The sequence below is a fragment of the Meriones unguiculatus genome, chromosome 1 (genome assembly GCF_030254825.1).
Source record: "Meriones unguiculatus strain TT.TT164.6M chromosome 1, Bangor_MerUng_6.1, whole genome shotgun sequence".
In the NCBI taxonomy this organism is placed as follows: Eukaryota; Metazoa; Chordata; class Mammalia; order Rodentia; family Muridae; genus Meriones; species Meriones unguiculatus.
In genome coordinates this window covers 88,633,023-88,649,771 of record NC_083349.1, presented here as the reverse complement: position 1 = coordinate 88,649,771, position 16,749 = coordinate 88,633,023, and the positions used below count along the sequence as shown (strand labels likewise).

The 16,749-nt window shown below is 35.0% G+C and overlaps 1 protein-coding gene and 1 long non-coding RNA gene across 43 annotated transcripts in view; one reads left to right on the top strand and one right to left on the bottom strand.

The window, feature by feature from the left end:
- Positions 1-16,749, bottom strand: part of Nrxn1 (neurexin 1) — a 1,167,492-nt gene that overhangs the window by 674,507 nt on the left and 476,236 nt on the right. For all 42 annotated transcript variants that reach the window (XM_060393136.1, XM_060393140.1, XM_060393190.1 and 39 more), the window contains one exon: positions 6,820-7,258. In XM_060393136.1, the coding sequence (XP_060249119.1) occupies positions 6,820-7,258 (439 nt within the window). The remainder of the gene's footprint in view (positions 1-6,819; positions 7,259-16,749) is intronic.
- Positions 1-16,749, top strand: part of LOC132657086 (uncharacterized) — a 37,040-nt gene that overhangs the window by 5,922 nt on the left and 14,369 nt on the right. Inside the window, exon 2 of the long non-coding RNA XR_009594924.1 lies at positions 13,524-13,749. This is a non-coding gene — a long non-coding RNA (uncharacterized LOC132657086). The remainder of the gene's footprint in view (positions 1-13,523; positions 13,750-16,749) is intronic.

The following is a 16,749-nucleotide window of genomic DNA, read 5'->3' as shown; positions in this document are numbered from 1 at the left end:
AGTCCTTGCTAGAGCAATAAGACAACTAAAGGAGATCAAGGGGATACCAATCAGAAAGGAAGAAATCAAAGTATCACTATTTGCAGATGATATGACTGTATACATTAATGACCCCAAAAATTCTATCAGAGAACTCCTAGAGCTGATAAACACCTTCAGCAAAGTGTCTGGATACAAAATTAACTGGAAAAAAAAATCAGTATCCCTCCTGTATCCAAAAGACAAATGGGCTGAGAAAGAAATTAGGGATATAACATCTTTCACAATAGCCACAAATAACATAAAGTACCTTGGTATCAATAAATAGGACCTCATGAAACTGAAAAGTTTCGTTAAAGCAAAGGACACTGTAAGCAGAACAAAATGACAACCTACACACTGGAAAAATATCTTCATTAACCCTACATCTGACAGAAGGCTTATAATCCAGAATATATAAAGTGTTCACAGTTATTTAACAGAGGATCTTGTCTTGTGAAGGCAGTTCCATATTTGTGATTTCCTGAACCTTTCAATGTTTTTTTGTTTGTTTTAATATCATCACATTAAGGATTTAGATAAAGAACTAAGTGCTTGAAAATTTAAAAATATCAACTTAATTTTCTTTTTAAAATTTACTTGGATTTACCTTTGAGCTGAGGACTTAGGGACTAAGACATGGTTATAAAAATTTCAGAACAAATGTTTGAAAGCCTAATACTTGGGAAAGAATGAGGAGCAGGCTTTCCATACAGAGCAGATGAAAAGGGCAGTTAAAACACTGGCTAACAAACCAACCTGCCCTTATCATTCAAAATGAAAATCAAATCAAGTAACCATGTCAGCTCTCAGCATAGGAGATAGGTCATTTCATGACAAACCTCAGTAACTCTCACTGCAGATGCTGAATGGAAACCTAAGCAGTTGCTTCAAAGCAACATTTCATTGGCTTCAAAATGTTACTTGACTTGTGTTGACAGTTTTCTGCTGGGCATGCTCCTTTTAAGTAAATTCATATTTGAATAAGGTTGGTAAGAATATGCTTTTTAACTTGTTTGTTAGCATATTCATAACACACAGCATTTTTCATTATATGCACTCATGCAATTGTTTAATGTTCAAGCAATTCAACTGTACATCAATCATGAGTTGCTACATGCCCACTTATTCCATCTCAATAGTATCCAAATACCAGAAGATTCAAATATGGGAAGTTTGTTAAGGAAAGGAAATTTCTATTTATATTGACCTAGGGCAGTTTGACACCTTCATCTCAGCTACAATGTGCGTCCCCCATCTTCACAGTGAGAAGACACACTCCAGTGCTTGAGCAGCAGTCAGATGGCTGCTGCCAATGTTTGCTCCTGTGTTTTGGCCTGTGAATATAAATGAAGTCGTAAAGACCTGGGGCTCTAGGCAACTGTGCTATGAAGCTTCCCTTTCAACTACAGGCCATATAACTCCCATAAAATAAATGTTATTTCTCAGACATTCTTGATAAAAGAACTTATAAAAATCAAATTGATCATTTTAAATTTGTACTTACTTATATACTTACCATTGTACTATAAACATAATTTTCAGCCTACTTGATTAAAGATTTACAAAGCAAAAAGCTATAAATATAGAGAAAATATAAATGTTCTTTTTTTGTTTTTAAACCTTACTGTAGTATATAAAAATCAATTTAATAAAATTTGATATAAAAATCCAATGGCAAGTTGATCCTATTTGGCCAAATAATTGGTAAATGACTGATAACATATTTCATTATTCCTGCTGATGGGCAGTACTTTATGAGTACAAATATAAGATATAGGATATTATTATAATTTACTAAAAATAATCTCAATGTGTGCAGCAAGCTAGTAAGCAGAAACATGAAGGAATATTTACAATTACAGGGCAAGTTCACCTCAAGACCTAAACAATCTAATGGCTGTTCAAGTACAACTACCTAAGTGTGGCAGTTCACAGACGGTATAAACACAAATCAGCACTGGTAATAGATAGCTAGCAAGCGCTGTTCACATTGAACAGTGATTACTGCAAACCCCTAATTATGTACTCTGGAGAGAGACCGTGCCTTTCCCACTATAATTTCTAGTTCTTAAACCAGAACTCTATGACTTCAATTCAAATCTGAATGGCTTCTTAGCTGTTAAATGCAGGCTTAGCCACGAATAACCGCTGATACAATCTGCTGTGCTCTGCTGTACACAAGCAGAACTTGACAAGAATAATGAGTTTTCTCTTTATTTCAATGTTTAATGATAGTTTGCAGGAACAGAGAAAATATGACTGGCAGCTTGCTACGTAATTCTTGAGAGGGTATCCTTGACTGAGCCAAAGAGTTTAACATTAATTTAAACAAAATTCTTGCCCTAAAAAACAGTCATTAACCTTATCCTAGTTGTAGAACAATTCCTATGTCAGCTAAACACCTGGGAAGCTGTTTGTTGTCACAATTGGTACCAGCTGAGAGAGAGAGGGAAGACTGGAAAGGGAGGAGGGATGGAAAAGACATATCAAATGGTGTCCTGCAAAGCAGGCAAGAATATGGACTTTTGCAGTAACTTGTTAACTCAGTATTGAACGGCTTTTATCCTAGCAGCTAAGATGTGCAGAGGACAATTGCTTTTCTAGGATGTAAGCTGTCCACCTGATCCACTAGATCATGCCTGCACTTTGCACTGCTTCTTCTTTGCTAGCTAATTTCAGGGTTTGATATGGTCATCTGCAGATACCTCATCTACTTCACCTCCTATGTCAGTGAATATAAACTTAGTACACAACAGAAGAAATCTACATTGTCTACAGAAACTGCTGTGGTCAAATAATATAAAAATGGGGGAATTAAAGTATATGGTTCCTCCCTACATTTTGGAAAGTAAGGTACATCATAGGTTGGCAAAAAATCCAAATCGAGTGCTTCCTTTAATCATTAGAGTTTGCCACATTTAAAGGGTTCTGCTCAAACAGCCATTAGATGCGTTCTCAGTTTAGGTCATGATGGGAACTTAACCCTCTAGCTGTAAATATTCTCCCATGTTTCTCTGCCTATCTGGCTTGTTACACACAGAGAGATCATTTTTAGTAAATTATATTAATATTGTTTCTCTTATTGCTATGCTACCCATAAAGAAATTCTATAAAAACATGCAAATAAAGGTAGAATTTTTCAGCCCTAAGAGGCTCACAGTGAAGAGAGGACCCAAGGATGGGCAACTAGGAAAATGAGTGGCCCGGGTTGATTATCTTCCCTGTCACTGGCACCTGCCTAACCCAGAACTTGGCTAGATGATATCTTCCTACTTGGTTAATTTCCTTCTAGCTACATACTTGCTTAGCAATATAGGTATCTTGAGAACAAGTAGAACTCAAAGTCCCAACCTCATCAAAGCTTTTCATTCCTGTACCAGGCTTGCAAAGCTATCTAACAATGATTGACCTTTTTGTTTGACTTACTTCAGATACCCAGAATTGGAAATTCTCACTGTCTTCTATATTGTGTAAAAGGGCTTCAAGAAGGAAATGAAATACAAATTATAAATTTAAAAAAGTTGAATTTACAAGAAAATTTGTTACTATTCTTCAAACCCCAAAAAAGAGATATCTTTTTAGGTGTATTTTGACAATGTGCTACTCTGTTTGTGTGTGTGTGGTGGGGAGACAAACTAGGAGACACAAAACCACACACAGAGAGTTTACAACTATTATGCCCAATAAATTAGGAACTGTGAATATAGAAACAAATTAAATATACTTGATCTTGGATGAGCTTGCTTTATAAAGTGTTTTGGAAATATCCAAATTTTAGGAATGTCCACTATTATGACTTTAATTCTATTTGGATTAAGAAAATTAGTAGTTACACTGTTATCAAATAGCTGTGATTGTTGTACTCATTTAGTATTTAAGTCAATGACATCAGCTGCTGAAATAGTGCCTCAGAGGCTTGGGTCCCTCTACTCTAACAATGGAATAGGACCTTACCAATGGTTTTGGGCATCTATCTAGGGATTGCCTAAGGAATTCACTTTAGAAGGCAGCCCACACTGTCCTGTTGAAATAACCATACTATTCCTCTTTCTGATATGAAAAATCATTTCCATAAACCTTTGAACATAATTGATATAAAATGGATCAATTTAACTCTGAGATTCCATGTTTCTTGGTTTTAACTCAGATACAAATACAAATGCTTGCATCTGAACAGCAAAATGCAGAACACTCTGGGTAAAATGAAAAAAAAAATATATATATATATATATATTCATTCAAATTGTAAAAAAAAAGTCTGTGCCAGATCAATGCAGTGTGCAAATATAGAACTTAATTAAGATACTATATATAAAATATTAACAGCTGCAGCTATTAAAATGACATTAAGTTCCCCTGAGCGGGACTCACATAATGCGAGCTACCTTCTTCAATCTGTTGAAGGGCAAAATTTGGCTTTGGTTTTCCCATTGTTTGTTCTAATTCACGTATTAGAGATTTTAATCACATAAAAGAAATTTGCCATTAAAATTCCAATAAGCATAGTAACTTTTGTCTTTCCAGTGGATTCCAACAAAAATCTCTTGGTTTTTATTGATCTTTAGTTTGCAAATAAAACTTAGAAAATGTTTTCATTCATTCAATACAAAACTGATCTTTTTAAATAAGAGTGAATGCTATCAGTCTTTGGAATTTTCTAATGAAGTCTTAAAGGCAGCAGTTAGTAAACTTTCAGTAAGGATGATTAAATAGGTGGTCAAGCACAAAAACATTAGATGTCCTTTGACTTGAGAATTATGGTATTTATTTGATAACTGGTATGATTATAATGGAATCCACTGAAAAGTTCATTAGGTTTTGTTTTCCTTTCGATACATGTTTCTACGTGACATATGGCATGTGTGTATATACATACATATATAAAAATATATACACGATTCATATAAAAAGGCTGAAAATAGACATCTAAAACGTAAGTCTCTGTTATCGGATGATCACTAGATGAGTTCCGCATTCTTCTCACATTCCTTGGCATGTACTAATAACTTGGTATACATCATGCATTATTTTCATATTATTAGTATAACATTTCTAGATAATCAAATATAACTGGTCTGAAGTTTGCTGTTTTTTAGTTTTCTGAACCTCCAAAGTATGAAAAGGTAATGTGATTTTTTTAAATTTTATTCTGTTATAAAATAAGACTCAAAATTATGTTATAAAAGTCAAATTTCTCTTTTTTTTAAAGTCATTTTTGGAATTTTATTCTAGATATACTTGAAGTTCTAATATGATCTGCAATCCAATATTTCAAAACACTAGATCATGTTGTGTTCCAATATTCATTTTAATTCTTTTATTTATCTAAGGATAAATTAAGCCCTATCTTTTCCAGGAGACTGGGACAGGGCAGAGTTTGTTATTGTTTTCTACATTCCAATGAACAGAGATGTCTTAGTTTACATCAGAAAAATAGAGACAAACAAACCCCTGACCTTTTTAGGGTAATAAAATTTAAGGAGTAAAATTTCCCAAAACAGGGAAATCGGAAATAGAATTTCTGGGACAAGTTGGATTCAGAGCACTGGGTTGTAAATTTCCATTTATTGTGTACCAGTAATCTCAGCTCTTTCTCAGTTTCCTAACTTGCCAGCTCTTAATTTTGTTGCATAACAAAAGGTGTTGGTATAATGTTCTTTTAAAATGTATATGCCTTACCCTTGTTAATTCAAATGCTGATTCCCCCCCCCCAACTCTCTGGTTTCAATCTGGATATTGCATTGTGATACTCACTATAAGCATCCTATCTCAACTCTTGTATAACAGGACAGGAATAAAGCAACTAGATACAATGTTGTGCAATGGGAAGAGCCAGAGGACAGGAAAGAGGGGAGGAGCTAGGGAACAGCAAAGGGTGGGAGGAGAAGGAGGCGGACTGCAAGGAGAGCAGAGCGGGAGGAGAGAGCTTGGAGGACTTGGAGCATGAACCAGACCTAAGATTTCACAAAAAGCAAGTATAATGTGGAAAATCTAAATGTTAGGAAACTGAGGGCTTGGAGGTTTAGGAGGGAGTAAATATTGCCCAGCATTGTGTTCTAGGTTAACTAAAAACCCAGTCTCTGTGTGGTGATTTGGTTTTACAGCTGTTTAAGATTAACAGCAAGCATTACTAGAAGATAAACCAATAGTAAATATTAATAACCACCTACAACAAAAAGGTATCTTCTCGGTTGATTTTTTTTTTCCCTTCAAAGTTCAAACTATCAAAAATCTAATCTCTTTAAGCAACTTTTAAAGTGCGGCGGAAATATTTCTTGTGAAAAAATTTCCCTTCCCTCTTAAAGGAATATAGGTCAGAAAATGAAACCAAGCAGTAATACCTGTTGTTGGAATTTCAAACGTCTTAAAGAAAAGTTGGTTAAGAAGTAGATTTGAATATCACTACATTTACTGAAGTGTTTTATTCAGTAAATCATTCCATAGCCCTACTAAATTTTCATGGGTGGCTCATTTTTATTTTTCTACATTTTATAATTCCATGTTCAGATACCATTAAACACCCAATATCATAAAAACATAGCGGAGTCTATAAGAACTCTAATTTCTGTCATCTGAAAATTCAAGATAAAATTTATTGTGAGGTCTGGTACTTGAGGCCTATAAAATATTTGCTTAAGACACTGAAGCGAGTTAATCATTTGGATTTGAACCTGAAGCATTATGATTACTTGGACTCCTGATTCTTAGTAGAGGTAAAGCAGAAATAGTAACTAGCATTTTTTTTTTAATGCAGGGGTGGGAGAGAAGATCTGATAACACAGTAAACTGTTACATTACCTGACCGTCCATCCCGCTGGAAATCCACGTGATACCATTCTCCATCATTCACTTTCTTCTGCAGGGCTTTTATTTTTATAGTACCTGACCCCATGTCTAAGAGGAGGTACAGATGGCCGTCCAGCATTTCAATAGCAAAAAAGTCAACCTTGATCATCTGTGGGTGCTTGGCATCCTTTTGATGTCTTGGCTTGCCATGGCTAAACAAGATGAGGCCATTTGGCTCTGTTGTACGGAAATCAAATGATATGGAGCCTGTTTTCTTTGCATTCCATTTAGGCAAAGAAATGAAAGACTCTGGAGTTTCGAAAGTTATTGGGTCTAAGGTTGCCACATTTTCACACTTAAATGCCACCACACCATGTATCTTCATCTTAGGATCTCCTTGCTTGGCAAGTCGAGATAACTCCAGCCTTACATCATTGTTTTTATATACAACCTGTTGGTAGAGAAAAGCAGTGAGAATTTAGACTTCAGGTGTAACTTGTCTTCAGTTCATGGAATTTTCAAATAAATCATGAAATCCACAATTATTAGTTGGTTTTCTTGTATTTTTTCAAACAAATTTCAGCTATCAACTCACTGAACAAAAACAATTTCATTTTAAAACCAAAACACAAAGATATTCAGATACAGATAGAAATATAAATACATTCATATGTATCTTTCCTTTGCAAAATAATTATAATAAGTTGATGTGCTGAAATTCCCCCAAGACTCCACTAAAACGAGAAGCAAAAGTCCTCTTGTACTGTGCTGCATTGATAGCTGAGTGCTGTTGGGGGACATAAAACTACTACATGTGAAGCAGTTTGCACAAATCTAGTCACTCTATGGTCATGGTACTTTACTTTTAATTTATGCACATGTCAGGTAAATGTTGTCCTGTACTCTTTCTTGCCAAGGCACTTCATCTAAAGGGGCAGGATGGTTCTGGTTGCCTGAGGATGGGCATAGGGCTTTTGGGATACCAAATAATACACTGGGTAAACTTATTGGCCAACTTTTAATATAATGTATCTGCTCTTGCAGTGTATTTGCAAAATTCATAAGTATTTTGACATAAAGATTAACAATCATATATTTTCTTTACAAAATGCTTATGGTGGATAAACACATTTATACAACATATAGCTTATACTGACATAAAGGTGGATTTGCTATTTATATAAAGATAGGTATAACTCTATCTAAAGGAGAGAGCTTTTCATAGAAACCAATATTGTAAGGCTCCAAATTCATTTGTTCACAAATAATAATATCAACTAAACCAACACAGTAGGTATTTCCTTCAAGGCTTGGCCAATTGAACCAAGATAGATGATGAGCCTCTTGATGTGACTACTCAGTGACTAGCCTTCCTTGTCAGTGATTCTGCAGTTCAAGCTCCAGAATCAGCTTCCAGCATTCAAATTCAAATGTGACCATTACAAAAAGTATGATCGCTATAATCTTCTTCTGTATTTCTTCAAGGAGGTAACATACCATGGATGGATGGTAATGTTTAAATGAGAAAATGTATGTGAGAAAACTCTATATAAAGGTAAAACAATGTCAAGTGCATTGTCAGACTTAGATAATAGCGATTATATCAAACTACATGAGAATAGATAGCTATCTCTTTACCATATCTGAAAATTTGCTTCTACAGTTTTTTTTTGTTAGTTAGAAAATGGAATCCACACACATAATTGGATTTTATATTTGATTTTCATCAAATAAATAAGTGACATCTTTTCAATGTTGAGCCTGTGGCTTTAGTTTTCTTTTATCTTCAGGATGGATTACTATAAAGCACAGGATATCCTTTATTCTTTGAATAAATATGTGCAATGGCTTAACAAGCATCTACTGACAACAAAAGAAGAGAAAATGAATTTAAGCAATCACAAAGAGGAATTACACTAATTCTTAAGAATACTCTCTTGAAAAGAGAAAGCACTATTACGCCTCAGGGAAGTTGATTTAGGATTGTCTTTCTTTGGAGATCATTAGCAGCAGAGAAAATGTTTTTTATGGGTGATTTTCAAAGCTTTCATCATGACTTTTGTACTACTCAGCCTGTTAATTTTTTATAATTCTTTGTGGTTTGTATATTAGTATTTAGAGATAATTTGTGCATTCATTAGGACTGAGTCATTTCTTTCTGAACTGATGACACAGATGCTTCCATCCATCAAGACTAATCTATTAGTTGGAAACTCAACCTCCTTTCATAGAAGTGGGCGTTTCTGACATGAAGAAGTTGGGCTACAGACAATTGTCTTATCCCTTAAATAGGACATCATACATGAGAGAGTTGGAGGATGTGGGAGTAATGAAACTGTTTGTTAGTAAGGATTTTAGTTGCAATCTTAAAATTTTATGTATCTTAATAATGAGGGCACTTGGAAAGATACTGAGAGAAAGTAGGACAATTTCCCTTGGTAATATTATTCAGAGTTATCCATAAAAACTACTCCCACAAGAGCACATAATGAATTCCCACCTTGATCTACATCTTTGTGTAAGTAGGAATCTTGCTCACTCCTGTGTAGTGCTAAGTCAGTGCTTGGCATAGAGCATGCATAGAGTTTGCTAAGAGGTGAATCAAATTCTTCCTTCACTCTGTCAAAGCAAGTTCTCAGGCTGTGGTGGTTTGGATAGCCTTCCCCCATAGACTCATGTGTTTGAATGCTTGGCACATAGGGAGTGACATTGTTAGGAGGTGTGGCCTTGTTGGAGTCAATGTGGTCTTGTTGGAGGAAGAGTTCCACTGCAGGGGCAGGCTTTGAGGTCTTTTATGCTCATGCTATGCCACACCGTCTCCTTCTGCTATCTGCAGGACAAGATGTAGAACTCTCAGCAACTCCAGCACTATGTCTGCCTGCACCGTGACATGCTTCCTGCCATGGTGATAATAGACTAAATCTCTGAAGCTGTAAGCCAGCTCCAATTAAATGCTTTCCTTTATAAGAGTTGCCATGGTTATAATGTCTCTTCACTGCAAACAAATCCTAAGATATAGGCTTTATTAAAAATATTATAAATGTAGTTTAAGCATGAAAGTAGAATATAGAAAAATGTGGGATTGTGGACCAACCTCAACAACAAAGTACCATATTTTTTTTAATGTATTTTTCTAGGGAAATGTTTAACCATTTGTGGTTATACAGTTTGTGAAACAGTCAGCCTATACACTGGAAAGGCTCATGTTCAAGTTCATTTTGTAGGGTATGAATTATTTCTACAATGAAAAATGCCCATGTGAAAACCAGAGAGTTGAAAATTTATTTTCTGAGTAAAACTGTATTGCCCATTTTTCCTCCCCATTTTGCATTCACTGAAAGACTACTTGGAAAAACAGAAAAGCAATTTGATGTGGAAATGCTCATCGGTCTCAGATTACCACAGTTTCTTCATCTGACCTACATTCCATAATTATCCTATGTTTCCAAAGTTAGACTCACTCTTATAATGACCCGACTCTGGTTCAATTAGACTAAGAAGTGGCTGTAAGTGTTCTAAGCCTTCTTAGAATTCCTGAGTGAGCTATTTTTGCTTTTCTGAGACAATGTGTTTCTTAGTTGTAGGCTTACTCTACAATTTCTCGTGTGAATGTTTCTCATGTAGAAAGTTGTTTTTCACTTTTGAACAAATACATGTTTATATACTGGTAAACTAACCATTGGTGATATTATTGAATATTGTAGATATAGTTTTAGAATCAAGAGATTTGGGGAATATTGATATAGTTTTAAAGGAATTCAAAATGTTGAATTTCACCTTCCTGCTCCATTGGCTTCTATCTAAGTTTCAAAAGGAGATAGATAAGATACAGCTTTCAGACTTTGCTTAGTCTATTTTTTGGTTTGTTTTATATTTAATCTGTTAGTTGTCTGGCCAGACAACTAACCAGGCATGTTTTTATATAGTTTAAATGACAGCACTTTGGAGGCAGAGGCAGTTGGATCTGTAGGAGTTTGAGGGTAGCCTGCTTTACACAGTGACTTTAATGCATTGTTATTGCATTATTACATGTCGTATGTGTGAATTCCTGAATGGTTTTTCCTCTTAGTGTCTGTGAGTTCAGCCAGAAATGAAAGACATATGTTTCATCTGTCTTTATGGTATGCTCCAGTTGTTCCTTGTGAAGCTAGCATATTGTTCCTCATGTTGAGGAAAATCTAAACACTAAACCATTACAAAAGAGAAAGTTCAGACCACCTAAATATATACAGAGGTGCCTTGAGAGATGTGTTAAAGGTTTCTGCAAAGGCAGTGGATAGATACAGCTCTTCCAAAGGAGTAGGGAGATGTGAAATTAGTGAAGAAACATTTACCACTCTGATAAGGACTTTTAAAATTAAGGATATACATCAGTTAAGATATTTCAATGAGGTTCTTGAATTAATTAGCATGCACTCAAATATAACATTTTTGTATTACTAGATATAAACTTGTTTATACGAATATGTTAAAGTTGATATTACTGATATTTACAAAATATTCATATAAATTATAATATATGATATATCTCAAAAATAAAAACTAACCAGGCATGTTTTTTATATAGTTTAAATGAAAGCACTTTGGAGGCAGAGGCAGTTGGATCTGTAGGAGTTTGAGGGTAGCCTGCTTTACACAGTGACTCTTATATCAAAAGAAAATGACATATCTATAATATAGATCAACGAAGTCTATGCACATAACCAAATATACATGAATGATATTTGATAATTTTATACCTAAGAATTCCTGGCTAAAACACTCAGATTATCTCTCTCTCTCTCTCGCTCTCGCTCTCGCTCTTGCTCTCTCTTTTAATTTACTATTACAAATGCGTTGAACTCAAAGCATGGTTTGCATTTGAAAGGTGGCACAGTCCAAACAAAGAGAAACTACATCAAAAAGACAGAAGAAAGATTCTTTTATGGCTAAATAAAAGTAGAAAATTAAGCTAAGCGCGGTGGGCCCTGCAGTCCTAGCACGCAGGAGGCAGTAGCAGAAAGATCACAAAAATCCAAGCCAGTTTTAGATGCCCAATGTGTTTCAGGCCAGACAAATTGTGTCCCATAACAAAACAAAAGAAAGCAAGAACAAAGGTAGAAACATTTTTCCTATGTTCTGACCACCACAGGGAGACAATTAAATAAAGCAAAGATAACTGATGTCGCTTATGGTCACTGTTGTCCTGATTTCTACCAAACATCATTTATTCTGAAACTCACTTCTTTAAAGAGTCAAATGAATATTTCATGACATCAAAAGGCCACAGGGCCAATGGGATTGTGAGACAAAGATTTTCTCGTTAATGAAGTGACATGCCACCCATGCTGTTGTGTGTCTGTGGAGCGAAGAATAGCGATGAAAGGAAAAGGCAGATGAATGCAGTTCCCATACAAAGCAACCCAATACAATGCTAAGAAAAACAACCAACACCACAACTCTTAAATATTATGGAGAGAAACATGGGGAGCTTTACAGATGATAGAGTTTACAGGGGTTGGGAGGAAAGGTAATGGGGTTTTTCCTGGTGAAGTTGGTGTTTTAACCACTAATTTAATTCTATTCAGGGGTAGACTGTAGACAAAAGTTTTAGCTAAATATGGCATTTACTCTAACCAAAAATAACAAAACTGGTTAGAAAACATAAAAACAGACTACAATAACATTTATCAACACAAGCTTGTGACATTTACATGGATACCAAAATTCCTTAGAATCTGGATAATAAAAATTCCACAGTACTTTGTTTAAGCAATATTGAAAAACATTTTCTCTGAGACTCAGATGGACAACCTAATGCACCCTATTTACAAAATAAAATTGTCAGTGTATTGCTCTTCCCATATACAATAAGAAAGCCATGTGGAAAACACTGGATGATAAAAGCCAACTTGGAAGTCTGACCTTCCTGCCCAGTCATGATTCTCTATACTCCAGATTTCAGTGCTCTTCTCTGTGAGTAGCACAAGAGTCAGTGTGATGCCTGTTTGTTTGATTTTTTTTTTTCAGAACAATGGTTCCATACTGTCTTTAGGAAATGAATTCTAGAAAGTTGACCTCAAATATCAGTAATGTATATATACTGGGTGCATGTATATATATATACATATATATATACATATATACACATATATATATACATATATATATAGAGAGAGACTGGGTGCATTATATATATATATATATATATATATATATATAATCTAACATTTACTATAAAGTCTTTCTTTTCCCTCTGCAATGATAGGAGACGTGTTGCTTGGGATATACCAAGCTTCTGACATTTTAATTTATCATTTTTCCAGCATGTTCATCATTTTACCATTTTAATCTTGCAAACTTCTTCCTAGAAATATTTAATAAGCATATTATTTTGATATAAAATATTTGTTACTTGATTATAAGTACATGCATGTGTGTTTGTATGTAAAACTTTATTTTAAATATATTTGAAATGTGTTTGAAATAGGTATATACAAACTGGCTTTGCTGAAAATAACTGAGTTCTGATCTAGGCCACAATGAAACTAAAGGCAGGATAAAAACCTTGTATCTGTGCCTTCATTTGGCACCTGGCTCCTTGCGGGGTTACCTGCTTGCCGCTGCCAATGGGCACAATTATCAATCAGAGTGTTGATCTAATCTTTCTCGTCTTCCTTCTAGGCTGAAGGAACAGAGAACTCACTGAATTTAATAGCTCTCATTCTGTGTTTTAGGAACAGCAACTTACTGCTCATGAGCCCTTCTGGCCCTTTTAGGTGAGGGCAGTTATCTGCGATGAAGAAGCAGTGTCCCAAGTGAAAGTAATTCTCTCCTGACAACGACACATTTCACACAATGACAGTGATGTATACTTTTGACCACACATCTGAGCAAGAACTGCTTTAATTAAGGCCCTTGAATCTTACACCAATTCCTTCTCTATTTGAGCTTAAAACTCAGGTAAGAATTCTGGAAGGTGGGAATATCTAGAACTCTTGGTACATCGGTATAATTCTCTGCTTTTTTGACTATCATCAGTTTCTTTCAGTGAGGGCAGCCAAACCTAGCCTGTTACGGCTGACAGATTTTGGTCATTTGTCCTAAACACCTTTGTTATATAACTTTTGTTTAAGGTGAAAAATACAAATTGACTCCTCCCATTCATGGTTACTTAAGGGAACCTACATAGTTTTTAAATATGTTTTGCCATTAATTTTTAATAATCACCACATAAAATGCTTACATATAGAAGGTTCTATGACTGACTATTCTATTTTGTCTCACTAAGGTATTTCTTCTTGTTTCAGGTCCACATTACTTAATTATTTATCAATTAATTATATTATTAATTAATTTTATAATTATATAATATATTCTACTATGTCTACTAAGCCATTTTATGTTAGTAGTTAGTGTGTATAATGATAGCATATGGAGATTTACGTTTTCTCTGTGGACAAGATAAATGTTTGTAATGGTATTTGCAACTAATAAGCATTTGTAACTCATTCAAGTGTCTTTGATCTTCACAACCTATATATAGCAAGTTATGCATTAACATTCATTTAAAGGCATTTTTAAGCGATCTTTTTAAGATTATAATTACCTTTGTCAGGCCATGTAGGAAGAGGATCTAGGCAGTCCTGATGAGACTTAACAAGCTATGGGCAGATGGCAATAGTGGAGAACTCCCCTTTTCAGTGGACTAGGGGAAGGGGATGAGGGAGGGTGGGACTGGGGAAATTGAAGGAAGGGGCTTCAATCAGGATATATAATGAATAAATTGTGAAAAAAATTATAATTACAATATTTCCCCCTTAAAGAAAATTTTCATTTCTACTTTATTTATTTATTTTAGTCAGAGTCTCACTTTGTATCCTCAGTTAATCCTGAACTGAAGATCTCCCTGAATCTATTTCCTGAGTACAGTGATTACAGGTTTGGAATACTACATCAGGCCTTAAAGGGATTTCTAAATAGCACAAGGAAATCATATTTTGTTTAGAATTGCGTTCCTACTGGTATACTTCTTGGTAAAGTATTAATTTATAAAAGATTATGTTTTGTATTTTAATGTATTAGGAAATCTGACTTCATGCTGGAAAATATTTTACTAGTTGGATGCCAGATAAACAACTATAGATGGAAACAAGTGAGAAAATAGAAAAACAGCAAATGCAGTTGTCATCCTGTTCATTCTACTCTAGCAACAACGAGGTTGTGGGGGCTTACTGTAGTAAGATACCAGAATCCGGTGCCAACGAACTGGAAATGTTTGCAGATAGAGTAAAGTACTTACTTCCTTTGAATGGCTTCTCATCAGGAATTAAGGTCACTTCCTGGGTCACAAATCTACTTCTTTTGAGAGTCATCAAGTTGTGAACAAAGAGTGGTTAAAGTATTTCTACTGAGTACCTGGACAGCTCCTTATTAATGAGTTTTTGTGCTGTGTGGCTATTCTGTCTGGTTTTTCCTCTCATGACAATTATCAGCACTAACATCTGGAAACCTCTACTAACCCTCTTCAGCTGGTACACATGGAATTTGATCTTATAATTGCTGGGTTATCTACACTGTGGGACTAACCGTTTGCTCTCAAACATTTTGCCTGCATTGCTCATGCAAGCTTCCCCCTGGGTATCCCCAAGCATACAAGAGAAGCTGACATTTAAGACAGCCAATACTGCTGTTTGTAGCACCTGCAATGAAAAGACTTTGCAAAGTAGATTTGGTCCCGGAGGTGGGGGATGTAAATGTATGATTTAATGTCACGTGATAAACGAAAAACAAGTAATACATTTTTAAGATTGTGAGTCTGTGTGTGTGTATGTGTGTGTGTGTGTGTGTGTGTGTGTGTGTGTGTGCTTTATGAAGGAAGAAGGCAGTCACATCTTTACTTAACCAGTTATACTTCTTTGATCAAGTTTCAGATTCCCTTTGAAGCAGTTTTTTTCAAGTATGATTTTTAAGTCTTCTTTTGCAAAGCATATGCAGACATGTATAAGCTTTCTTTAGCAAAGCATATGCAGACATGTATAAGCTTTCTTTGGTAAAGCATATGCAGACATGTATAAGCTTTCTTTGGTAAAGCATATGCAGGTATGCAGTACCATGTGCTTGACTTTGGGCACCAAGCAAAGTGTTGTCATTACTGTCACTGTTCTGATTTTAAAAGTCCAAGGTCCAGGGCCTGAAGAGATGTCTCAGTGGTGCAGAGCATTGGCTACTCTTCTGAAGGAACCAGTTTCAAGTGGCAACACTCACATGCTGTCTCATACCTGTAATTCTAGTCCCATATATCTGATTCCTCTTCTGGCCTCATCAGTCACGTACATGGTGAACAGATACACATTCATGCAAAACACCCATACACACAAATAAATTTTAAAATAAAAATAATTAATGTGCAATGTTCTAAACATTAAGGGATTAAGTGTCTAAGTAGAGTATTCTTTTTATCTACAAAAATAAGTGACTACTTTCATAAAAAAATTATGCTCTAGTAAGTAATTAATCACACTCAGATGTGAATGTCTACATGAATGCTTCCCAAACGTCATTATTTTGCTTAACCTTTATTTCTCTACTTTGCTTTTTTGTGAAGGATGCATTTATAAGTTTCCATCAGGTAAGCAAAGAATATTTAAAAAAAATATTGAGGTTGGTCATTTAAAAACTATCAAAGCATTTTAAGGTCAAAATGAGGTAGCCCCTAAAATTTCATAAAGTTACTTGATATCCTCAAGGTTTATGGAGATACATGCTATATAAGCTTGTTCTCCAATGAAATATGCAGCTCTTTTAGGTTTATTGGAAATGTGAATATATGTACAATTGTTCATTTTTTCATTCCAAAATCTTTAAATGTATGGAGACCATGGCTTGGGAACTTTTATTTTTCAATTATGACTGTTAAGTACTAGGGCATTTCGTTTTAATGCAATCTTTAATTACTTCCTT